The sequence below is a fragment of the Marmota marmota genome, unplaced genomic scaffold (assembly GCF_001458135.2).
Source record: "Marmota marmota marmota unplaced genomic scaffold, marMar, whole genome shotgun sequence".
NCBI lineage: Eukaryota > Metazoa > Chordata > Mammalia > Rodentia > Sciuridae > Marmota > Marmota marmota.
In genome coordinates, this window is record NW_025999941.1 from 10,780,686 (window position 1) to 10,804,827 (window position 24,142).

Genomic DNA, 24,142 nt, shown 5'->3' on the forward strand with positions numbered 1-24,142 from the left:
AAAAAAAAAAAAAAAAGTTCACAAGTGATATATTATTTCAGAAGAGGGACAAAGCAGAAAGGGCCTAGGGGTTGGGGAAGTCTTCCTGAAAGGAACTAGTCTGCCCAGAGATAGTGCTCAGCTAAGCAATGTCAGGCATTCTTTTCACTGTGCTGAGCATCTGCTCCCAGGCCAAAGACCTGGTGCCAGTGACTGCCCTCTTAAGACAATGGTGATTAGGCAGGCAGGTCGGCTCCCTCTAGGGTGTGGGCTGAAGAGTTCTGAGAGGACAGTTAATAGGGATTTCCATGAATCCTCAGGATCCACCCCCTCTTCTGTTGTTTGTGAGCTATCCTGTTCCTTAGGCTCGGCTCAAAGTCAAGGGTGAAGGGCAAGCTTGAAAAGTGCAGGAAAGATCGCAAGGCTGGACGTCAATGTGCAAGACGTACAGAAGAGCCGGCGCCATAGGCGGGGTCAACTGCCAAGTGAATGGAACAGTGCTAGCCCTTCCGACAAGAATAAAAAGCAGCTCGGCGCTAAGGAGAATAAGCGGTCTGCAATCTAATACCCCCGGGAAACGGATCCCTGCCAACTTATGCCTCCCTGAAGGGAAAGGGAGGCTACTACACCCCCCACTTACAGAAGGTCTCCTGGCCCACGCGCACGTTAATCATGATCCACTCCATTGTTCCTCCCAGGATAAAAAAGAAGGGCAGGAACCTGTAGAGGCCGAGTCGCTCCTTCCCGGGCACCCACTGCAGAACTCGCCTCACCTGGGCCCTGGAGAACATGCTCGATTGAGGTTGTGGCTCTGGGTGCGATGGAACCAGGTGCGACTGAAGCTGAAGCCGCCCTGCCCGTCCTCGCTGGGCTGGGCGACCTAGGCGATGAGTGACCGCAGCCGAGTCACTGCCCGGCAGCTGCAAAAATTTGGGAGCTAAAGCTGACCTCCAGGCCTAGATCCCTGTGCAGCTCAGCCAATCAAACTGCTGCTGTTGAGACGCGCTTGCTCCTTGAGAAGGAGCCTGAAAAATCCGGCGCATGCGCCTCGGCACTGGAAGCGGGGCGGCCCCTATGGGGCGGAGCCTTCGACGTGGCTTGGACTCGGCCCCGCCCCACGGCCTCCCTAGTGTTGGCCAGAGCTCTGAGCAGCCCGCCGCGCCCCCTACTCTGCACCGCCATCTTTTTTTTCTAATACCCTGACAAAGTGATATCAGTCTATGAGGGACTAATAGTGTGCTGCACCATTCTCTAAAATGCAATTACGAAACGCCTTGCTTTTATTTCAGGGACATGATTGGTGACCAAACTTCTAAAATATCTGAATTTGATATGCACTGTTGAAAGCTGAACTTTACACAACAAAAGTTTGAGCATCTGTGACAACCCTAAAATAAAACTGTCCTGAATGGGCACTTACAATAATACAGGCATTTATAGAAAGTTTTTATGCATCACCTTTTGACAGGGTTGGGGCGGGGAGGATGAGGGCGGGGATTAAGGAGAAAGGGAGGGGTCCTGCTATGTTGCCCTGGCTGGTCTCAGCCTCCCAGTAGCTGGGAAAACGTGCTTGTATCACCTCTTTATCCACAATAAGCGCAGCTCAGCATGATGGTTAATGAGCGTGTCTGAGGAATTCCCTTAGCTGGGGCTGTACTTCAGTTCCCCAACCCATGAAACAGGGGACTTTTTCTGCTGCTGTGAAGATTTAGTGAGATGATAAGCATTGAATGTAGTGCCTGGAACACGGTAACTGATCAACTAACATTAGCTCTATCTAACATTAATATGATGATGATTTACTGATCCACTTCACATGTATTCCCCGAACTGAGAAATTAAGAGATTAAGCCAAAAAAAGCAGAGCTCTGACTCCAGAGCCTTCACTCATTATATCCTCTCACTTTATCACTGTTTTCTGAAAATACCCTAAGAGGCTGTCACTCTGTTACCTAGGGATAAANGCTCTGCGCCCTCTCCGGCGCCGGCCGGCGGCACCGAGCTCAGCGAGCACCTGTGGGCTCGTTACCAGGACATGCGGAGACTGGTGCACGGTGGGTGAGCCCGGGTGAACCGAGTGCTGGGGTCGCCTCCAGCGCTGTGGACTGTCGGGGCGCCGGGGCGCAGCCCTCGAGCCTTCCCGGGCACAGCTCCTTGCTTCTGCGCCCGGTGGGGTTTGGCGGGGACCCAGACCTAATGGGCTTTTCAATAGAGGCTTCGGCCAGATGGCCCGGGGGAGGGTGGGGGGTTTATTCCCCAGCTCTATCTGCAGGGGCTTGGAGCACCTGGAGCGGCCGCCCGCAAGTGCGGTCCCCGGGTCTTGCTGCAGGGAACCGCTACCGGGAGTGCTCCCAATCCCTTGTTCTCCGTCGACCCTTAGTTGGGGTGGGAGTATTGAGGACAAAGCCTGCGAGTAGCGCTCGCCCAATAAGCTCCTGGCGACCTCCCGACCTAAGCTGATACGGGCTGGACTTTCCAGGCACCTTTTGGTTTGGTGCTGGAGGTCAGGCCCGCTCTCAGCAAGGGCCGGGAAGGTATTGGGGAAACAGTTCAAGTCCCCACAGTCGCCTGGAATCCTGAGGAGTTGCTACAGTTGGCCAAGCTGCACAGGCACTTTCCCTCTCCCTCTGTGAAATGGACTGATGAGACTGGAGGGCCCCTCTCAGGGCAGGCTGGGGCCACCAGTGAGAATGCAGGACATATGTCCACTGCTCTGGGTGGGTCACTATCCAGCCTCTGCAGCAAACAGATGTGGTTCAGGCTAGTGGCTCTATCACTGTCCAGCTGGGTGGCCTTCAGTAAGCCTCAACCTCTAAGACCTTCAGTTTTCTCAGATACAAACAACCCTGGGTCTCTGACATAGTGTTGTGGTGACTTGGAAAGAACCAAGCCAAGAAGGGGCAGGGGAGCTTCCGGAGGAACCCCCAAGGGTGAGATGGCTTTCATTGTCTGGTGAGACAAAGTGGCCCTGTCTGGAATGTTCCAACTGTCTGGACAGGGATTTCTAGTCCAGCCTTGTGGATACCTGGAGAGTGATCCAAACTTATTCTCTTGACAAGCTGAAGACAGAATGGTTAGGCCCTCTGTGGAGTGGTGGTTCTGAAGCCCTGGTGGTCTAAGACTGACTCTATCTCTGTGGACTGGCATGCCAGAGTGTTGTTTAAGAAGTCTTTGTCCTGTACCTAGAGAAGACCCTCTGAGTGGCCTCCAAGACAGAGGAGGAAAGAAGGGGATCTCCTGGGCATTGCCCTCCAGGACCCACCTGTATTTTCCTATCCTTATGTCCCCCTAAGTTCCTCTTGTTCAAGGTCACTGCCACTCACGTCATGGTGAACACCAGAATAAGCCAAGTTCGTGCCTCGGGGTCCTGATCCTAACCCATTCTGACTGGGTCTTCTGGGGCAGTCTCTGGGCATTCAGTATACCTTGGACATAACACCTGTGGGCAGACTTTGCCAGGAGGGGCTGGGGATGTAGCTCAGTTTGTAGAGTGCACCACAAACAAACAAAAATCTCTGCCAGGGATCCAGGCCGAAGACTAGCCCCTACCCTGAAAGCAGAGACCATCACCTCCTCCCCACCCGTCCTCAATGTGTTGACCCTGGAAGGCTAGGCTAAGGGGAAGAGTGATTAAGGCAGGTGGTGCAGCCTGAGTGCACATCTCAACTCTGTTGCCTGCTGCTGGGTGGTTGAAGCAAGTGACTTCACCTCCTTGAAGCTCAGTTTTTTCCTCCAGACCAACTGCTTCATAGAGTTGGAGTGAGGATTGAACAAGATGGGCCCCTAAGGTAGCCACAAGCCTGTCCCAGGGCTACCAGGGGGGAATTGGCTTCAGAATCTGGAACCTTGGGCAGGTGAGGGAGCTGGGGTCGAAGGAAGAGAAAGGAGGGTAAAGACTGAAGAGTGAAACCATAAACTTGGCAGGCTAGTGCTAGTGGGTTAGATCCTCTCCTGGCCCTACCTGTCACTGCAGCCCTGTGGAAGAGGGTTTTCTCAGACCAGAGATGAGGTGAGGGGTCAGGCTCTATGAGCTGCTTCCCCATCCTGCTTTGTCCCTGGGAGAATTTTCTGCCCCTGGAAACATCCCCAAGGGCAGAGGTGAAAGCCAGAATCCCAGTGATACCAGGTGAGGGGCGTCTCAGCAGCAGCTCTCAAGGGCTACAGTCAACTGTGTCTCATGCATATCCAAGTGGAGTGTCCTGTCCACACTTGGATCTTCGGAGCAACTGCTCTGTGCTGGCCTGGGGCCTCCAGAGGAACCAGCCACACCCTGCACTTGACTGCAAAAGAAGGGTTGGGGAGTGGAGCTCTGTGTTCCAAAGGGGCCTCCAAGGCAAATGCTCTGGGCATCCGAGTACATCAGTGAGCTGTCTGCCTCTTTAGTGCACCAGCTACCTGCTGGGCTACTGTGGGACCAGGGGTTTCTGTTTTATAATTAGGACTGATTGTGGCTGAGACAGTTTTTCTGGGGCCTTGGACCTGAGGCATTTTCTGGGAGGCATTACCCTGTGCATCTGGGTGATGCTCCCCTTTCCCTACAACTCCTCCTCTTAGAGAGATGTAGGGAAATTGAAGACATGAAGCTCGGGGCCTCAGGGGGCACTGAATCCTGCCTGTGCGTAGGTATAGAGCAAGAATGCCGCACAGTTGATACAGTTTTTATTTCCCCTTTAGAGACAACAGGCCCAAGGGCTGAGGTGACATTCCTGAAGTCACAGCCAGGGTGGGGGTGCTGATCTGGTCCAGCTGACCTCAGAGCCCATGCCCTTTCCATCATATGCCTTTTCTCCAGCCAACGTCCCCATTGTACAGATGGGGAGGCCAAGGCATGTGAGCTTGGGACCCTGGAGCCTACCCCACACGGCGTCACCCCTGATGTGGGCCTGAGAGCCATCTTCAGTTCCTTGAGAGCAGCTGGAGGCTTGGGGTGACCATGGCCACATCCCCAGAAAGGAGCAGCCTGGATAATGGCCCAGAACCCAACATTGCACGTCCCGCCTGTCGTAATTAGCAATGTTCCCTGGCTAGAGGGCTAGAGCCAGGGAATGTCATTATGTGAGCTGGCAGGCAGCTGAAATCCGATTAGAGGGGCCTTGTTCCCTGGGCTGTGACAGGTGCTCAGGAGTGGGTAGTAGGAGCAGCAGAAGGGCTCCCCACCCATTAATGTTCTGGGCAAGGTGGAAAGAGCATCCATGACTTCAGCCCCCTCATCATGCCAAGACAGCTGGGTCATGCCCACTTGGGTGGAGTCTTCAGTCCCCACATGCCGCCCCTCGCTGATACCTCTTAGGACGTGGGAGATGCGACCAGCAGATAGCTGAGAAGGGCAGAGGGACTGACAATGGTGTTCATGATCAGGTTTTAGACAGTGGCAGGATTGGCACTGGAGACCATTCTGAGAGCTCTTCTGGGGCCAGACTGAGGGGTGGAGTCAATGCCTGCCTGCTGGGTGCTACCCAGCTTACAGCATGTCTGGCGGGGGCTTAGTGGTGAGAGCCAGGAAGAGGAACAGGCTCAGTATACCTGGTGGGCTGCAGGTGATGGTGTAACCACAGGGAAGGAGCTCCAACTGTGAGCTCAGCCCACTGCCAGCTCTACCTGTTTTAGTTAGCTTTTGCTTCTCTGTGGCCAAAATACCTGATGAGAACAATTTAGGTGCTGGGCATGGTGGTGCACACCTGTAATCCCAGAGAGTAATGAGGCAAGAGGATCGTGAGTTCAAAGCCAGCCTCAGCAATTTAGCAAGGCCCTAAGAGATTTAGGAGTCCCTGTCTCAGAATAAAATATAGAAAGGGCTGGGGTTGTGGCCCAGTGGTTAAGCACCCTTGAGTTCAATCCCTAGTATCAAAAAATCCCTAGTATCAAAACTTAGAGGAGGAAAAGTTTATTGGGGGCTCACCATTTCAGAGGTGAAGCAGAGCATCATGGCAGAAGGGCATGGTGGAGGGAAGCTGCTCAGGGCATGGTAGTCAGGAAGCAGGGGGAGGGGAGGGGGCCGCAGGAAGGCGCACTCTTCCAGGGTAACACCTCCTTCAGCCACGCCCCGCCTGTCTGCGGTTACCATGGACTGATTAGGTTACAGCTCTCATAATCTGATCATTTCACTTCTGAATATTGCTGCATTAATAGAGCACACCTCATCTCCAAACCTGAACGCTGCCTTACCCCAAGTACAGGATCTGGGCAATTGCTTTCTCTCTGAGCCTCAGTCTGACCATCTGGATCACTGGGCATCTCTGGAATGTTTCATGAAGCTTAAGGGGCTGAGTGCTCAAAAAGTACCCAGGAGCCTTTTGCCACTGCCACAATCGTCATTTCCCTGTGTCTCCTTCCTCTAGACCTCCTGCCTCCTGAGGTCTGCAGCCTCCTGAACCCAGCAGCCATTTATGCCAACAATGAGATCAGCCTGCGTGATGTCGAGGTCTATGGCTTTGACTATGACTACACACTGGCCCAGTATGCAGACGCACTGCACCCTGAAATCTTCAATGCCGCTCGGGACATCCTGATTGAGCACTACAAGGTGAGACTAGCCAGGCAGGAGCCCCTGCTCAGGCCCTGGAGGCCAGCACAGCCCACCTTGACCTAAGCCCCAGGGTGGATCATGGGGCTCCCTGGGTTCCCTGGGCAGGTGGATGGATGGATGGATCCCCAAGTGGCCACTCAGCCAACAGGGCTGGCAGTGCTACGGGCTTAGGCCTGGTCTATGTTTGTTTGCCCACCAGTACCCAGAGGGGATTCGGAAGTATGACTACAACCCCAGCTTTGCCATCCGTGGCCTCCACTATGACATTCAGAAGGTGAGTGGCTGGATGCTGACCTCTTGGTTCCTCCTGAGTAAATGGGCCCTGAGCCTGCTTCCTTGGCCATGCTCTTAGTGGAGGGTCTCCGTATCTGTCCACCCCCTTGACCTCAAAGCTACAACTTCCTTTTGGTAATGTACCTGATCTCCTTGGTACCATCCAATGGAGGCTTGGACATGGGGTTTAGAAGAGGCTGGCCAAGTCCAATGGCAAAACCACCTTCTTACCACTGGTCCCACCCCTGCCCACACTGGGTGCCCTCAGAGCCTTCTGATGAAGATTGATGCCTTCCATTATGTCCAGTTGGGAACAGCCTACAGGTTAGTTCTGACTCTGCCCTCTTCCCACCCCCTACCCTGTGCTGCCATCTGGGCCTGGAGTGATGGTATCTGTACCCTGGTTCAGGGGCCTCCAGCCTGTGCCAGATGAGGAGGTGATCGACCTATATGGAGGCACCCAGCACATCCCACTGTACCAGATGAGCGGTTTCTACGGCAAGGTATTCCCTCCACCTTCTGTGACCCAAAGCAGCCCAGGTCGGTGAGCTTGCTATAGATACCAGCTCCAGTGGCCAGCTTTCATCCACAGACCATGCCCTTTCCCAGAGACCTGAGGCAGATTTGGAGGCCTTAGTCTCCAATGCTGGAGGTGGGGGGCCAGAGGAATAGCTGAGATGTGGTCCCCTCCCCAGGGCCCCTCCATCAAGCAATTCATGGACATCTTCTCACTGCCAGAGATGGCACTGCTGTCCTGTGTGGTGGACCACTTCCTGAGCCATGGCCTGGAGTTTGACCAAACACACCTCTACAAGGACGTGACGGTGAGCATGCTGGCCTGCCCCTCAGGTGGCAGGAAGGTGAAGTCCAGCTGTAACAGGGCAGGCTCTCCCCAGCCCCCCGCTGTGCCCTCACTGTCCCCCCTCCCCCCAGGATGCTATTCGAGATGTGCACGTGAAGGGCCTCATGTACCAGTGGATTGAGCGAGACATGGGTAAGGGTGAATGGTAACCTGGCTGGCCTGCTTGAGCAGGGTGGCCAGGCCCTCACAGACCCTTCTTCCCCCTCAGAGAAGTACATCCTGAGAGGGGACGAAACGTTCGCAGTGCTGAGCCGCCTGGTGGCCCATGGGAAACAGCTGTTCCTCATCACCAACAGTCCTTTCAGCTTTGTGTGAGTCCAGCCCCGCTGTGGGGGTGTTAGGGGGCAGACACAGTGCCACCCTCAGACCTCCTGCAGCCGCACCACCTCTGCACAGGGACAAGGGGATGCGGCACATGGTGGGTCCCGACTGGCGCCAGCTCTTCGACGTGGTGATCGTCCAGGCGGACAAACCCAGCTTTTTCACTGACCGGCGCAAGTATGGGCCTAGCAGGGGGCAGTGGAGTAGGGGAAGGGGTGGGGGGATCCCATCGCAATGAGGGGACTGAGGCCCAAAGCTAGATTGGCCTTTACTCAGTGCCCTTGGGGTGAGGATGCCTCCTTACCTGCATGTGGCCTACCTGAGTGGATGGGTCTACAGAGAGGAGAGTGGGAGGTACCCAGCCCTGGCCCTACCACAGATGGAAATCAAGCCCTTCACCCTCACCCCAGGCCTTTCCGAAAACTTGATGAGACAGGCTCGCTCCACTGGGACCGGATCACCCGCCTGGAAAAGGGAAAGATCTACCGGCAGGTGAGGACCATCTGGGGTTGGAGCAGCAGCTGGTGTGAGAGCAGGGGACAGGTTCTAACCAAGGACACAAGCTGTTCAGAGGCCGACTCTGAAGACACACACAGCCCCGAGCAGCTCAGCCACTTCGGTGTGGCCAGCGGCTGCCAGGGCTGGGCAGTGTGGAAGGAGCTCTTGGCCTCTGGGTCCTGGTGCCCGGGTTTGAGTTCCAGCTCCACTCGGCCACGAGGGAGACTTGCCTCATCACCTCTGTGCCTTACTTTCCTCATTTCTAAAAGATTGTAATGCTGTATTTGAATGTGGCACAAAGCCCTGTGATCACCAAGTACCCCATGAGTGGCACTGTGACTAGTTGAGACTGAGCTGTCTGCTGCAGGCAGAACCAGCCTGGTGGGAGCCCCTGAGCCTGGCCAGTGGAGGCAGCTCATAAGAAATCTGGGGAGACCCCCTTCCTATCTGAACAGAAAGAAAAGAGCAGCCAGGATGGGGTATTGGATGCCTGAGCAGGAGGTGATTAAGGCATTTGGCCCTGGCTGGAATGTGGAAATCCTGGCTGAGCTGGTCCTCTTAGGAGTGGGGGTTCCAAGGGCTGTGATGAAGCCGGCAGTCGGCCAGGGGAGCAGTGTTGAGTTGCTGGGGCCTGGCCTACAGGCTGGACTTGCACCCTTGTGTACTGTTCAGCTTCCTGCCCTCCTCCACCCCAGCTCTCCCTGACCCATCGGGCTTATCCCCTCAGCTTTAAGGGTGAGGCTGTACCATGTCCTGCATCTGGCTGTGACCTAGGAGGACAAGCACCTGTGTGGCTACCAGACATATCTTTTTTCAGAGGCAAGAGAGGGTTACTGGGGATTGAATTCAAGGGCACTTGACCACTGAGCCACTCTCCAGCCGTATTTTGTACTTTACTTGGAGTCAGGGTCTCACTAAGTTGCTTAGCACCTCGCTTTTGCTAAGGCTGGCTTTGAACTCTCGATCCTCCTAAGCTGCTGCGATTACAGGTCTGCGCCACTGCACCGGGCCAAGGCATTTCTTTGTGCCTGACATTCTGAGGTTTCCTAATGCAGTGTACATTGGATGCTTGGTCCTCGCCCTCAGCCCCTTTTCTCTGCCTCCTCTTCATCTCCTGCCCCTCAAGATTCTCTCTTGGTCCAGAGGCACGTCCTCAGTGATCTCCTGCTCGTGTGTCTTCTTCAGTAGGTCCAATTAAGTTCCTCCATGACCACCTGTCCCCCCCCACTGCCCACCCCTCTGAGGTCCATGGATGCAGACCTCCTGGGTGTGAGCTTCTGCCCCAGGTGGCACCAACTCTGGCCCCTCTGTTTCTGCCTCCCCTGGAGCTTCTTCCCTAGTTTGGGGCCTGGCTGTTTCCAACTTTCCCCAGCTTTGGAGCAGGCAAAGCAGATGGCCTGCCAGTGAGCTCTGCCATTGGTCCACTGGGTCCCTCTGGGCTGAGGCCGCCAGCAAAGACTCTAGAATCCTTTGCTTTAGGGCGTGGGTCCTTCCCTGTGGTTCTTTTCTCACAAACAAGGGCTTGATCCTTAGCCGGGGTGGGTGAGAGGCCACAGAGAGGGAGGCCCTTGCGGCCCGGGGCACTGTGCCAGGCCTATGGGAGCCCTTCCTGGGGCAGGCCGACCCTCCTGCAGTACTGCGAGGCCGCGGGAAAGGGCAGCCCTGTATCCGGCTGGACTTGGCTGCCTCTGGGGATTTGAGAGGGCTGCTGGGGGACAAGACCTGGTGCTGGCAGCCCAGGGGAGCAACGTTGGCTCAGCAGCGTCCCTCTGCACCCCGCCCAGGGAAACCTGTTTGACTTCCTGCGCCTGACGGAATGGCGTGGCCCCCGCGTGCTCTACTTTGGAGACCACCTCTACAGTGACCTAGCGGTGAGGGGAGCAGGGCTGCGTCCCAGGGGGCGGGGGAGTCCTCCTAGCTGGCACTGAGGCCAGTCCCACTGCCCAACCCCAGGATCTCATGCTGCGGCACGGCTGGCGCACGGGCGCCATCATCCCTGAGCTGGAGCGCGAGATCCGCATCATCAACACCGAGCAGTACATGCACTCGCTGACCTGGCAGCAGGCACTCACGGGGCTGCTAGAGCGCATGCAGGTGCCTGGGCAGCCCGGGTGGCCCCTGGGAGGGCCAGGTTGCAGCTTCCTGGGCACCCACATCATATTGTCTGTCCCAGACCTACCAGGATGCAGAGTCTCGGCAGGTGCTGGCCGCCTGGATGAAGGAGCGGCAAGAGCTAAGGTGAGCAGGTCGGGGCCGGGGCTGGGGCTGGCTGGCCTGGCATAGCTGATGCCCACCCGTCAAGTTCTCCCCTCCCCCACAGGTGCATTACCAAGGCCCTATTCAATGCTCAGTTTGGGAGCATCTTCCGCACCTTCCACAACCCCACCTACTTCTCCAGGCGCCTTGTGCGCTTCTCCGACCTCTACATGGCCTCCCTGAGCTGCCTGCTCAACTACCGTGTGGACTTCACCTTCTACCCCCGCCGCACACCTCTGCAGCACGAGGCACCGCTCTGGATGGACCAGCTTTGCACTGGATGCATGAAAACACCCTTCCTAGGTGACATGGCCCACATCCGCTGAGGGCATTTTTATTGCAGGACAGACCCCTAATCCCCCCAGTTCCATCCACTCTGGGCATCCAGCCAGACAAGCAATAAAGGTGCCTCCTGCCTCCGCGTGCCCATCTCGGCCTTTCACTTGACTGCCAGGATCCTCTGGGTGTCGGGGAAGTCATCTTCCAGGAGCGAATCCTGAGAGAGGGAGGCTGTCTGGTGGCTGCCAAGACTAGGCCCCAAGCCCACTTCCATGGCCCCCTCCCTCCCTCCACTCACATCAAAGGGCTCACAAAAGGCATCATGATTGCCAAACACAGGGTTGGGGACAGACACCAGGGTGGGGCTGTTCACTTCTTGCCATGGGGAGAAGTCGTCACCAGCATCATCTTCTGCCTGGGAGATGAGAGGTAAGTGATGGAGCAAGACCAAAGGACACTGCCGCGGCAGCCCCCAGCCTTACCTGGAAAGCAGAGAAGCCAAAGCCTGTGGGCTTGCCCCGAGCACGGAGGTAGAGCACGCCGGCCACCAGGCTGATCAGTGTTCCGGCAGCAACCACTGCCCCGACACCCGCTGCCACCGGTGGGGCCTCTGGTGCCAGCACTGCTCCCTGCAACCAAGGAGAGCATCAAGGACTGGGCCAAAGCTGTGCCATCCTTGCAGCTCCGCCCTCCCCTTCCTGGTACTCACAGGCTGAGGGGGTGCTAGAAGGGGGCTGGCCAGAGCATGGATGATGCCATTGAAGGTCATGATGTCCCATATGATGACACGGCCAACCAAAACTGCCCCTGGGGCCTGCAGGGAGACCAGAGTCAAGCCTCGCAGGTGAGTGAGGGTTGGATCCAGCAGGGTAGGGGCCAGACTCACCACAGGGGCCCAAGAATTGTTGCCAGGGCCTGTATCACTAATGACGAGGCTGACACCCGAGTGGGCAGGGAGCAGGGTCCTCTGGCTGGCATTGGTGCTCAGGAAGGTGGCATTGGAAGCATGCAGCTCCAGGTCTGGACCACTCAGTGTCTGTAGACAGAGCAAGACCTATTGGGCTGTGCCAGCCACAGGGAGCAAACAGCCTGTGCTGTGCACAGGGACCTGCTCTTACCATGTTGTCCACAAAACCTTCGTTGACAGGGACGAAGAGTGTCTTATAGGTGAGCTCATCATCCAGGAAGCGCAGGAAGTCAAAACCCTTTTGGGTGGCATTGGCATAGCTCAGTAGCATCTGGGAGGGTGGGAAGTTGGCTATAGGCAGGCTCCTTCCACAGGGATCCCAACTGCCCACACCCCTGAGGCTGGCCCCCTGCACACCCCGTAGAAGGTGGAGAAGTTGGCAGTGGCAGCCAGGACATCAAGCAGCTTCCCATTGCATATGCTAATCCCATCACCTACAAAGCCGGCCTTACATTGGCAAGCCACATCTGCAAGAAAGGCAGGTCAGTGGCTCCGCGGATGGGCAGGAAGGGGCAGAGTAGGGCGCAGGGCTTGGGGTGGGTGTACCTTGCTCACGGTAGCAGTAGGCATCCCAGCGCTCTGAGAGGTTCTTGCGGACGCCTAGGCTGACTACACCCACCCGACCATCACCACAGTCGGCGGCAGGGAAGACGACAGGGTGGGCAGCAGAGCCATTGGCCAGCCAGCCCATAAGACACAGGTGGAAGCCCAACTGTAGCGGCAGGAGGGGACGCTGAGACCCAAGGCCCAACTTGGGCCCTCAGGCTTAGCTCCAGCCCCTGAGCCCCACATACCTGCTGGGCAGCAGAGAGTTGAGAGACAGAAGCAAGGACAGCTCCCTGGTCCCCACAGGCTGCCTCAGCCTCTGAGAAGTTCAGGCCATAAGGGCCGCTGGTGGCCTGGAGGTGGAAGACACCTGCCCGCTTTTCTGCAAGAGGGAAGGTGCATGGTCAGCTGGCTCCAGCTCAGGGATAAAGCAGGGTGCTAGGAGGAGGGCAGTGGGACACACCCTGAAAATGTAGGTCAGTGCACACAGCATCCGTGTGGCAGGGTGACGGGTGACCCAAACAGCGGTCCACAGGCGGCGCAGCTTCCTCCAGACACTGCAGTCCGTCGCCCACATAGCCTGCATGGCACTCACAGCGACGTGTGTTCTGGGGTTAGACAACATAGATGTCCTTCAGAGACGGTGGGAGTGAACAGTGGGGCCTCTGCCCCCAATTTCTTGGCTCCCACCCCTGCTTACTGGGCCAGTGCTGAGACAGTCGGCATGCTCACTGCAGCCTCCACGGTGGCCATCTGCACAGGGATTGCGGGCCCGACAGCTCCAACCATCACCCTCATAGTCGGGCAGGCAGACACAGGTGACCACTGTGCCCACCTGGCTGCAGTTGGCATGTTCACTGCAGCCACCATGCCCATCCTGGCACAGGTCTGCCACTGGGAGGCAGGGAGAAAGGAGTTGAACCAGGTGCCTGGGGGTAATGGGGACATCCCCCCTGCACCTCCTCAGCCAGCTGCTTACCTGTGCACACACGGCCATCGCCTTCATAGCCTAGACTGCACTCACAGCTGTTGCCCGCACGGCACATGGCCTGGGATGCACAGGGTGGAGTACACACAGGCTGCAGCTCTGTCCCCCAGGGCCCATCCCCATATGACCAGGTCAGTAGCTGCCCTCTTGGCCTCCACCTGTCCCACCCATCTTCAGTGCCTCCACCTGAGTGTGCAGTTGCCATATGCACCTGTGTGTGCAGGTGGGTACAAGTGCAGGGAGACACAAGCATGAGGGCCACTCACCCAGCTGCACCTCACAGTGTGGCCCAGTCCAGCCTTCATCACAGAAGCAGGAGCCAGAGCCTCCCAGGCCCTCATCACAGCGGCCATGGGAGGTGCAGCTGCAGGCTGGAGAGAGGAACAAGCAGGATGATGAAGGTTGGCACACTGGTCAAGGGATCAGGGCAGGGCAGAGCAGGGATGGCCCACCTTGGCATTGGGGTCCAAAAAAACCCGGGGTGCACAGTTCACAGGCTGTCCCTGTAAAACCTGAATGGCATCTACACCGCCCACTGCCACTCATGCCGTCTAGGCACACGCCATGACCATTACAGGGGCTTCTGGGGCTGCCGGGACAAGCTAGAGGAAGGGGTGGGAGAAGAGTGGTGAGTCCAAGGGCTCTCCTCAGAGCACTCACCCATGCAGCCCAGCCCTACCATCTGTCCCCCACCCTGTAGCAACCAAGACTCAGCAACACCAATCCACTCACATCCCCACACTGCTGCAAACCTTCTAGGTGCCTGGAGAACATCGAGACCCTTTAACACTCCCCACCAGGTCCTGTGCCCTCTACACACCACCCCCACTTTTTTTTGTTTGTTTGTTGTTGTTTTTTTTTTGGTACTCAGGATTGGACTCAGGGCACTTAACCACTGAGCCACATCCACAGCCCTTTTTATATTTTGAGACTGGGAGTTCAAAGCCAGCTTCAGCAAGACCCTATCTTCCTGCCTCCTGAGCTGCTAGGATTATGGGTGTGGGCCACCAGGCCCTGCTCATGCCACCTCTTTGAGCATTCCCTCTAGTGAAATCTCTTGGGATCCAGACCTCCCCTACCCTGGAGCACAGCAATAACCTTCCCAGGGATAGTGACCAGAGTCTTGCCCTTGGCTCTCTCAAGGGCTGGAGGAGCCAGACCAGTGTCTATAAGCTCAAGGCACATACCTTGGCACTCGCTGCCATAGTGACCAGGGCAACAGCTGGGTACCCACGTGGTGGTGACACAGTTGCGGTGGCAGCCCCTGCTCTTGCCTTGGGGATGGCTCCAGAAGCTGGGCCGCACCCAGATGTTGCCAAGTGCCAGGGAATGCAGGGAAGGGCTCGACCATAATTTTGCGTAGTAGCGCCAGCAGGTCTCAGGGCTGCCCTGGGCCAAGAAGAGTCGGGCCACAGACAGTCTGAACTTAGTGGTCCCTGTTCCCTGCCCATTCCCCAATTGGCCCTTAGCCCCTTACCTGCTCCCTCGAGCCCTCAGGACAGGGTGGCTCCAGGCCACAGATGCTGCATGTCTTCTGGAAGGGATGAAGGCCAATACCACAGGTGAGGTGGATACACAAAACAGGTAGGCCTGAGCCCCTGCCCATCCACCTCTGGTCTGTGGCATCCCTCACCAGTCGTAGTGGCCGGGTTTCAAAGCGATCACAGCGGGCACCAAGACCAGGTGGCTCTAGTAGCTGGTCAATGCCATAGGCCAGGCCACCTTCAAAGGGCATATGCCGCTGCACAATGCGGGCATCATCCTCACCCACCATGAGCTCACCCTGCAGGGGGAGGATGTGGAGCACATGGACATCACAGGGGTACTGCAGCCCCTCGGTCCCTCCTGCTTCCCCCATCCAAACCCCCTTCCCAGACTCACAGGCCGAGCACGACTGCAGGAGAAGGAGATGGGGGTCCCATGCATGGTTCGGAGTGAACCAAGGTTGGGCATGTCAGATGCCAAGGCCTGGACAAATGGAGCCACAGTTGAAGCTGGGCAGGCAGGATGAGCTGCAGCAGTGGGAACTGAGCTCTGAAGCTGTACCCACCTCAACATTGCGGATCACATGGCCCCGCAGAATAGCTGCCAACTTATCACGGTGGTCCTCATGGTATAACCAGGCCTGCCGATCAGGAGGCAGGGCTTGCAGGGCAGAATCTGTGGGCCACAGCATTGTGAGGGGCCTGTGGGACACATCTCGAAGCATGGGCAGGAGGCCAGCTACCTGGTGAGTCAGAGCAGAAGTGTGGCTGCCACAGACTGGTAGAGGTAGAGACAGGGGGCTAGATCACAAAGACTAGGAATGGGTTCCAGAGACCCAGGCCAGGTAGCCTTCCCACTAGCCACCCTAGGCTGCAGCCATCCCAGGTTGAGAGTCCAAGACCCCAGTCGATGCCTGAAATCAGGGATTGTACAGAATCCTATGTACACTGCTTTTTCCTAAACATATGAGATAGTTTAATTTGTAAACTAGCCTCAGTAAGACATTAGCAATAGAATAATTGTTACACTGTAATAAGTTCTTTAAAATTTGTGAGTTGTTCTGGGTGTGGTGGTGCACCCCTGTAATCCTGGCGGCTCAGGAGGCTGAGGCAGGAGGATCTTGAGTTCAAAGCCAGTCTCAGCAACTCAGCGAGGTGCTAAGCAACTCTGTGAGACCCCGTCTCTAAATAAAATACAACAAAGGACTGGGGATGTGGATCAGTGGCTAAATGCCCCTAGGTTCAAACCCTAGTACCAAACAATCAAAAAACTTGAATTTTTATTTCTGAGATTTTTCCATTTAATATTTTTAGACTGCATTTGCCCATAGTCAACTGAAAATGCCCAAAGTGAAACCACAAACGGGGACACTACTACATGTAGTCACACTTGCAGGCACCCTGAGTGTGCACACTTCTCAAGTCTGCAGGCTCACAAGCACAGATGGGTCCATACTGGAAAGCCCCTGCACACAGGTGTGTTCTGTGCACAAGGCACTTCTAGCAGCCCTTGTCCTTCTTAGGGGAAGGGAAGCGCACACACTGTTGCACACATACACACATTGACAGGCACGCACACACACGAAGTACCGTCATAAGGTGGCTGAAGATCTTGTAACCAAAGCTCTCAGCAGCGTCGGTAACATTTCTCTGCAGAAAGGCGCTCATGAGCAGCTGGTCAGGAGGATGCAAGGATCCCAGCCACTCCCCCAGCCCCCCACCCCCGCCTCTGCGTCTTCCAGGTCCCAGCCTGGCGCTCAGGCCTACCAGAGGGCTCGGGATCGGGGTGGCATCAGGCTCCCAGTGTAGTACTTCTGGCGGAAGCAGCACGCGGTCGATGAAGTGCAGGATGCCGTTCACTGCTTCGTGGTCGCTGCTTACTACACGCGCGAAGTCGTTGAGGTATATGCTGCCCTGGGGGTGGGGCAGATTGCATGGGGGCGGGCCTGGGGCTAAACGAAGCCGCTGACAGGGTGCTCTGGAGCTGGGGGTGGGGCAAGTCCCCCGCTGAGCCTTGGGTTTGGGACTGAGGCCGAAGGTGGGCGGGGCTAGGGGTGGAGTCAAGGCCGGGTGCTGGGCTCCAGACCCTTAGAGGCAAATGCCAAAGACATTTGGAGTGGAAGAGCAGCACTAAGCCCTGTTAGGATCCAAAGTACTGGGGCTGAAAACAGGCTCATGGGAGAGTGTGGGCAAGAACTGGGCTTGAAAAAAAAAAAAGAACTGGGCTGGGCTAATCTCCCTCTCTTTGAAGTGCCCACTGGCTGGGTGTTAAGCAAAGGGCATCAGGGCATAGGCCCTGGCTTGAAAGGGGCCAATCTTGGGCTGGGGATACGGCTCAAGCGGTAGCGCGCTCGCCTGGCATGCGTGCGGCCCGGGTTCGATCCTCAGCACCACATACCAACAAAGATGTTGTGTCCGCTGAGAACTAACTAACTAAATAAATAAATAAAAGAAAAAAAAAAGGGGCCAATCTTGAGCCTAGGGGTCAACCCTGTAGGGGGAGGGATGAAATGGGGCTCACCTCCCTCTCGCTGAAGCGCAGGGTGTGCCCAGAGAGTGCTGTGGCGTAGCCCTGGTCCAGCAGCTCCTGGGTGTGAAGCTGCTGGCAGCCAACCACGTGGTAGCGGAACACAAGCTGGCGATTTGCACGAATCCGAGCCAGCTCATTCTAGAATAGAGTCGGGAGGGTGGGAGGAGCCGTATTCCCACCTCTGCCCACGTAGTACTCATCCCTCCCTGGACTCACTCCTGGGACAGCATACTTGCGACAGGTTGGTCATTAGATCTGCTTGTGGAACGAAGACTGTGAAAGGCCCGTTTCCCTTGAGCTCCGTGTATTCCTGGGGAGGTGGTGGGGGAGGGCAGCTTGAATGGAAGAGTAGCAACTTGGGACCAATCTGGGGCTTCCACAAATCTCGGGAGACTTGACCTCTGAGAGGCCAGACCAACTAAATCCCTGACCACATGGGAACATTGAAGCCCAGAGACAGGTGGTACCTGCAGGTCACAGAGGCCCAAGCTGGTTACTCACCAGGAGATGGCGGCTGAAGAATGAGGCATGCTTGTCCCGAAAGAGCTCCTGAGGGAGCGAGGATCAGTTCAGATTTGGGGTGGCCCCCATTCAGGGCCTGGTGCCTGCCCCAGCACCTGCAGCCCAAGGTCTGGCCAAGGCAGAAATGAAAGGAAAGCCAGGGGAGTGGGATCTGAGCTGGGGTCAGAATCAGTTTCATGTGTCATAGCTGAGATGAGACCCAAGAGGAGACAGGGGCAGGGACAGGGTCTGGTCAAGGCCATGATTAGGATCCAATCCAGGGTCTAAGCCAAGATTGTATTTCAGGTCCATGGGGCATGTCAAGATGAGGTCAAGGTCAGATTTGAGCATCATTACCAGGCCGAGGCGGGCACGGCAGGTGAAGCCATCTCCCACAGTGTGGATTCTGTTACAGGTGCATGTCCTCTGGCCATCGCCTGTGCTTTTGCATGTGGCATAAGGGCTGCAGCCTCCATTGTTCTGTGGCAGGAATAGGAAAGGGAGGCATCAGTGTCTTCCTAGACTCCTCGGTCACCCACAGCTCTAGAGAAGAGGCCATGAAGTTCCCTGTCCAATTCCCAAAGCCCTATTTCCAACCAATGAGCCAAATTGGAGCTTGGGGAAAGGTGATCCACCCTACAGAGACTCGGGGGACCCTTCTGGGTGTGAGGAGGACTGCTTTCTGTCTCAGACCCCTCTTCTCCCTGTGAAATGTGTTAACATGGAGCCTGACCTGGGAGCAGGGGTCCAGAAGATCACAGGTCCGGATGCCATCTCCACTGTAACCCTCGCGACAGCTGCAGGAGACCTGTCCCAAAGCCTGATCAGTGAGGCTGCCTGGGGGCAAGAGCTGGCCTGTGCCCTGGATGGAAGGGTCACCCCCTCCCCAGGCCTTATGGGGGAATGCACAGCCCAGGCCCCGCCCAGCATGCTGACCTGCTGGGGACCTGTGGGGATGCATTCGGCATGAATGTGACAGCCCCCATTGCGGATAAGACAGCTGTTAATTTCTAGGGGAAAAGACACTGGAATGAGGGGTGGTGCTGACCCCTCCTTCATCTGTCCATCAGGTGCTCAGCTCCTTGCCTCTCTGGGTCCCACACAGTGCATGCCCTTCAATTCTTCCTAGTTGGCCTCAAACTGCTGACTTCAGAGCCCTGGCCCCACAAGCATGCAGGTTGGGAGTCTCAGCCTCACCCTGACACAGCTCCCCGTCGCCTGTGTAGCCATCCTGGCAGGTGCACGTCCGCTGCCCAGGTGCCACCTTGGTGCAGTTGGCGTGGGGGGAGCAGCCCCCATGGCCATTGGCACAGGGGTCCACCTCTAGGGGTAGATGGTTCCAGAAGGTTGAGAGGAGCAGGCATGCGACAGGGGTGGAGCAGGAGAAAAGAAAAATGTCAGAGACGGGTAAGATCTGAGATGGGACAGTGATGGCAGGGGGCTCTGTGGGGACCACCACCCCCAGCATTTCAGAGAGGGGCCCAGGGCACACATGTGGCTGGACCTGAGCAATAGCTGCCATTGCCCGAGTAGCCCGCAGCGCAGACGCAGGTCGGGGATCCAGTGGAGTTCTGTATGCAGCTGGGAGAGGTGGCCATGGCTCAGCCTCTGCCCAGCCCCTGCTCCGACCCAATTCCCACCCCCTCACCCCCTGTCCCAGGTTAGGTAACTCACTTGGCGTTGGGATCGCACTTCTTGGGGCACTGAGGGCCAACAATTTCTGGGGGCAGGAGGAAGGTTCTGGTCATTCAGACAGGAACTGCCTCTCCAATGTCCCTACACCCCTTGGGGACCCACTCACTTTGGTCGCAGCGAAGGCCTTGCCAGCCCACATTACAGACACAGCTTCCGTCCCCTTGCAGCCCCTCCTGGCACATCCCGTGGGCACAGTCACACACTAGGAGAGGGATGAGAGAGGACAGGAGTATCCGGTGTCTCCATCCTGCTCCTGCCAGGGTCCCCAACCCACTCTCCTCTCCCAGGTGCCCAGCACCCTGCCCCTCCCATCCTCACCTCCAGTGCAGGAGGGCCCGTAGCGGCCCAGCTCGCACATCTCGCAGGCGGTTCCGTGGAAGCCCTCGTGACAGCGGCACTCCCCATTGCCCAGGAGCCTGTCCTGGCACTGCCCGTGGCCTGAGCACACACCACCCAGACCCCCTGGGCATGGCTCGCACAGTGTCCCAAAGAAGCCGGGGCAGCAGTCGGGTACCTGCAAGGGTCAGGGAACAGGAAGGAAATGGGGAGGGAGGTAGGAGGGAGGGAGGGAGATGGCGAGTACAGGCCAGATGTCATGGGGAAGGGAAAGGTGGGGGGGCATGTTGGGGCCACAGGCCCACAAAGTACAGCAACTGGGACCAAAGACTGGGTTGTGGGCAGATCAGAGCTGAAAGGGGCATGAGAGCTTCTTCTACAGCACCCCCTGGCGGGTGCAGGATGGAGATTCAAGCAGGGGAGGACTGCACCTGGGTCCCACAATGAGAAGCGAAGCCCTGCCTCTGCTAGGGTGGGGTTGGCAGGGGCAGCTCAGGGTTGAGCCTCTTTCTCCCTCTCCCCATCTCCATACCTCAGAAAGATGGACGCAGTAATAAACACTAGCCTCTGACTTTGGACATCTCTCCCTTTCCTTTCCTCAAGTCACTCTTGCTTCAAGGGCCTCATCCTAGACCCAGCCCTTTTTTTTTCTTTTCTTTTCGTGGTACCAGAGATTGAACCCGTGGCTTTTAACTACTGAGCCACATCCCCAGCCCTTTTTATATTTTATTTAGAGACAGGGTCTCATTAACTTGCTGAGGCTGGCTTTGAACTTGCCATCCTCCTGCCTCGGCCTCCTGAGCAGCACCACCATGCCTGGCTTCTGCCTCTGCTCTTGAAATCCAGTCCCTGGTTTCTCCCCTGGGTCCCCGTTCCCACTGTCCAAAGGCTTGGGGTGGGGGGAACTTCAGGACAAACCTGAATCTTCTTGACACATGTGTAAGAACAGCCCCGGGAGAAGGAGAAGCCTGATCTGTAGACACAGCTCTTCCTGGGTGTGTCCTGAAAGTGGGGACAGGCAGGAGGGGTGAGGACAGTGAATGAGGAGACAGATAATTGGATTTCAGGGATCTGAGTAGGTGAGACAGACAGCCCAGCAGGGGAGTAGAAGAAGCAAAAGGGACCAAGGAGATAGATATGGGGTGGGGAGGGGTGGGGCCACAGGATTGAGGCCTCAAGAAGCAGGACTGCACAAGGCTGCCCAGCAGGCCAGGCTGGGCCACAGGGCTTCCACCAGGAAGGCTGGCTGCTGTCAATCCAGGTCCCCACACATGGGCTGAGGACAACAAAGCAGGGGCAGAGCTGCGCCAAGCCCATCCCACCTGCAGCTGGAAGCCCCGAGTACAGCGGAACTTCCCGGTACAGTTTATGCATTTCTCCTGCAGGGAGGAAGAGTGGGGTGTCAGTTGGTCCAGAGTGGGACCCCCAAATGTACCACCTTTCCTCCAGGGCCAGCTGACCAAGTGTCCCTCCCTGTCAGCCAGGCCAATTTTTCATTTCTTGCAGTACCAGGGACTAAATCCAGGGATGCTCTACCCCTGAGCTACAGCAAGTCTCACTATGTTTCCCAAGTTGGACTCCAACTTGGGATCCTCCTGCCTCAGCCTCCCAAGTAACTGGGATTACAGGTGTGAGCCACTGTACCCATTCACCCCCTACTCTTAATGTCCTCCCACTGCCCTCCTCTGGCCCCAGCCTCTCACCCTCAGGGCCTCTGCATGGCTGTGTAGACAGCGGCTTGAGCCCACTGTCAGGACGCCAGACAGGCCAAACAGCGAACTGCCAGGGGCCTCCAGCAAAGGGCCTTCCAGCGGCACGTGGTTCACCTCAGGCTGAGAAGTGGGACAAGAATTTGAATCCACCCACCCCACCATCCTCATGCTGGGGGCTTATAAAGCCATGACACATTCCAAGGAGAGGGGAGCACCTCCAAGGATGGGGGAAATCTCCCTGGAGCAGAGGAAGGGGGCTCCTAGTAGGAGCAACTCCAGAGAGAAGCAGTCTTCAAGAGTAGAGTCCCCAAGAAGGGTCTCCTTGCCCATTGCCCCTCAAACCTGGCCACTGTGGTTGTAGAAGACAAGCCAGTGGGCAGGGCCCAGGAGGGAGTTGCGGTGTCCCCCCTTCCGCAGGGCTTCCACAGAGAGTGCTTCCCCCAGGATCACATGGTGTCGCACTGTGTCTGCATTCTGGGGTGGGAGAAGGCATGAGCTCAGGGGGTTTGGGACTCTGGAGCCTCCTGGACATCATGCTGTTCCCACTGTGTCCCTCTGCTGTGGCATGGGAAGCTTGCCCTCTGTGCCCTCACCCTCCGCCTTCAGTCACCCCATCCCCACGCCTCACCAAGCTGCTGCCATTGCTCTGGGCCTCCAGGGAGCCATTTGTGGGCACAAAGATGGTGTAGGCAGTGGCAGCCTCGATCTGGGGCACCAAGCCATGGCGCTAGGGCCAGGGGACAGGGATAGGCACATTAGTCTTCAGTCCTGATGCTGGGAGCCAGCCCACCCCCTCCAGACCTGGGTAAGGTGCCCCTGAGCAGGCAGCCCCAATGCTGGCCTCCCCTACCTGCAGAAGCTCCCGAAAGAGGCGGAAGGCAGGTACTAGGTCCAACTGCTGAAGCAACCCCTGCCCACCTTGCACATCAGCTCGGGAAGGCAACAAGACCTGGGGTAGAGCACGAGGGGCTGGTTAGTGTTGTTGCTCTGTGGCTTGCCTGGGAGGCCTTCCGCACACATGCTCCTCCTGCTATACCTGGCTGAGGATGTGTAGGACACCATTGGTGGCGAGGAGGTCAGCTACATCCACGCTGGCGTTCTGCACCCAGACCCTCTAGAAGGCAGCAGGCAGAGCTCAGTGCCAAGCACCCCCGTCTGGCCTGCGACCCTCAATGCAAGCTCTAGCAGTGGGTGCACAGACCCCCCACTACGGCCCATGATGAGAGGGACAGGAATATGGCACAGGCACAGACAGGCAGCCCCTCACAGGGTAATCACTGCTGGCCCCCAAACACACTGCAAGGTGTCCTGAGCACATCCTCTGAGCCCAGCTCTGAGAAGGGGAAGGGGACCCAATCTCAGTCTCATTCCCCGAGTGTGCTGGTCTGGGGGAGCCTGTGACCACTCAAGCTCCCTCCCATGGCCTGCCTTGTCACCTCTTCTGCCAGGGTTCGTCTCATACCCCACTGATGTTGCGAATCTCCCAGCGTGTGGTAGGGTCCAAGGTGGTCACATTTTGTCTGTCCAGCCGGGCTAGCTCCTCCTCAGAGAGAGCACCCTGGAGAAAATGGGCCCTGAGGAAGGCATAGTTAGGAGGGACATAAAGCTCGATTAGTATGACATATAGAGATCCTTGGAACGGGGTCCCTCCCAACAGGTGGACACATGCCAGGCCAAAAACCCAGTTCTCCTCCACCTCTCCTGGGAGACCCACACAGAAGGACCCTCCTGTGGCCTGGCCCAGCTGTGGCTGCCCTACCTGACTAGGTGTGGTAGCATCTTCGGCTGCAGCCAGAAGGCCCGGTCCTCAGGGTTCAGCCTACGGATGGCGGACTCAGAGGGCACCAGGGCTGTGACTTGGCCATTGGCAGGAAGAGTGATGCTGGCATTCTGCACACAGTGAGGGGATGGGGGTGATGGAAGCAGCAGCATCTAGAGACTTACCTGCACCACCTGCCACTTGGTGATGTTGGGTGACATCTAGGAAGCCTACTGGATTTGAGCCCCAACCCAGCATACTACCTGGAACCACTGGGAGAAGGCGGAGAAGTGGGCGTTGGCCTGGAGTTCCTAAGGGAAGGGAAAGGGCCCAGGTTATGCACCTGAGGGCAAATCCAAGTCTCCCCCCAACAAAGGGCCCTGAGCACCACCCCTTTCCCACCCCAGGTCCAGCGGGAAGAGAAAAATGAATCTGTGCATCACCTACCCGGATGATGTCTCCATAACAACTAAGACCATCACCTCCAAACCCAGGGGGGCATTTGCAGATCCGCTGACCTCCCCCCACTGCCTGGCAGGTGGCCTGGTGGGGATGGGGGACAGAGAGACAAACCCTCCATTTAGTACTCAGAAGGCAGGCTGGACACCACCCAACCCCTGCCTTTTTTTT

At 57.0% G+C, this 24,142-nt stretch overlaps 3 protein-coding genes across 8 annotated transcripts in view; 1 reads left to right on the plus strand and 2 right to left on the minus strand.

Moving 5' to 3' along the window:
* Positions 1-1,016, minus strand: part of Smim4 (small integral membrane protein 4) — a 4,471-nt gene extending 3,455 nt beyond the window's left edge. The window contains exon 1 of the mRNA XM_015494460.2: positions 620-1,016. Within this exon, the coding sequence (XP_015349946.1) occupies positions 620-770 (151 nt within the window). The 5' untranslated portion in view covers positions 771-1,016. The remainder of the gene's footprint in view (positions 1-619) is intronic.
* A 925-nt stretch (positions 1,017-1,941) lies between these two features.
* Nt5dc2 (5'-nucleotidase domain containing 2) lies at positions 1,942-11,134 on the plus strand. Of its 2 annotated transcripts, none has more exons than XM_048801159.1 (13): positions 1,942-2,033; positions 6,318-6,502; positions 6,705-6,779; positions 7,047-7,102; positions 7,188-7,281; positions 7,474-7,602; positions 7,712-7,772; positions 7,849-7,951; positions 8,037-8,138; positions 8,372-8,453; positions 10,244-10,330; positions 10,413-10,697; positions 10,780-11,134. In XM_048801159.1, exons 1-13 carry the CDS (start codon positions 2,015-2,017, stop codon positions 11,020-11,022), a joined length of 1,521 nt encoding a protein of 506 aa, XP_048657116.1. In that variant the 5' UTR covers positions 1,942-2,014; the 3' UTR covers positions 11,023-11,134. The 2 variants fall into 2 exon arrangements, with proteins under 2 accessions (XP_048657116.1, XP_048657117.1); XM_048801160.1 differs by lacking the exon at positions 1,942-2,033 and having other exon boundaries at positions 6,315-6,502; positions 10,413-10,553; positions 10,633-10,697.
* Stab1 (stabilin 1) overlaps positions 11,016-24,142 on the minus strand; it is a 28,930-nt gene continuing 15,803 nt past the window's right edge. For 3 of the 5 annotated variants that reach the window (XM_015494461.2, XM_048801157.1, XM_048801158.1), the window contains 43 exons: positions 23,960-24,055; positions 23,776-23,823; positions 23,513-23,643; positions 23,216-23,327; positions 22,790-22,867; positions 22,604-22,702; positions 22,382-22,480; positions 22,096-22,227; positions 21,745-21,873; positions 21,364-21,420; positions 20,960-21,043; positions 20,024-20,219; positions 19,812-19,907; positions 19,685-19,730; positions 19,515-19,591; positions 19,208-19,333; positions 18,947-19,020; positions 18,744-18,818; positions 18,368-18,490; positions 18,011-18,058; positions 17,742-17,819; positions 17,501-17,647; positions 16,747-16,893; positions 16,570-16,629; positions 15,546-15,722; positions 15,377-15,463; positions 15,129-15,278; positions 14,973-15,029; positions 14,683-14,884; positions 13,948-14,097; positions 13,762-13,866; positions 13,487-13,594; positions 13,208-13,401; positions 12,971-13,115; positions 12,756-12,889; positions 12,508-12,673; positions 12,319-12,428; positions 12,113-12,232; positions 11,881-12,030; positions 11,704-11,808; positions 11,477-11,623; positions 11,293-11,409; positions 11,016-11,211 (listed from right to left, as the gene is read on the minus strand). In XM_015494461.2, coding sequence (XP_015349947.1) covers positions 11,155-11,211; positions 11,293-11,409; positions 11,477-11,623; positions 11,704-11,808; positions 11,881-12,030; positions 12,113-12,232; positions 12,319-12,428; positions 12,508-12,673; positions 12,756-12,889; positions 12,971-13,115; positions 13,208-13,401; positions 13,487-13,594; positions 13,762-13,866; positions 13,948-14,097; positions 14,683-14,884; positions 14,973-15,029; positions 15,129-15,278; positions 15,377-15,463; positions 15,546-15,722; positions 16,570-16,629; positions 16,747-16,893; positions 17,501-17,647; positions 17,742-17,819; positions 18,011-18,058; positions 18,368-18,490; positions 18,744-18,818; positions 18,947-19,020; positions 19,208-19,333; positions 19,515-19,591; positions 19,685-19,730; positions 19,812-19,907; positions 20,024-20,219; positions 20,960-21,043; positions 21,364-21,420; positions 21,745-21,873; positions 22,096-22,227; positions 22,382-22,480; positions 22,604-22,702; positions 22,790-22,867; positions 23,216-23,327; positions 23,513-23,643; positions 23,776-23,823; positions 23,960-24,055 — 4,839 coding nt within the window. In that variant the 3' untranslated portion in view covers positions 11,016-11,154. Of the gene's footprint in view, positions 11,212-11,292; positions 11,410-11,476; positions 11,624-11,703; positions 11,809-11,880; positions 12,031-12,112; positions 12,233-12,318; positions 12,429-12,507; positions 12,674-12,755; positions 12,890-12,970; positions 13,116-13,207; positions 13,402-13,486; positions 13,595-13,761; positions 13,867-13,947; positions 14,098-14,682; positions 14,885-14,972; positions 15,030-15,128; positions 15,279-15,376; positions 15,464-15,545; positions 15,723-16,569; positions 16,630-16,746; positions 16,894-17,500; positions 17,648-17,741; positions 17,820-18,010; positions 18,059-18,367; positions 18,491-18,743; positions 18,819-18,946; positions 19,021-19,207; positions 19,334-19,514; positions 19,592-19,684; positions 19,731-19,811; positions 19,908-20,023; positions 20,220-20,959; positions 21,044-21,363; positions 21,421-21,744; positions 21,874-22,095; positions 22,228-22,381; positions 22,481-22,603; positions 22,703-22,789; positions 22,868-23,215; positions 23,328-23,512; positions 23,644-23,775; positions 23,824-23,959; positions 24,056-24,142 lie in introns of those variants that run through there. The other 2 variants (XR_007346877.1, XR_001504435.2) reach the window with 2 other exon arrangements.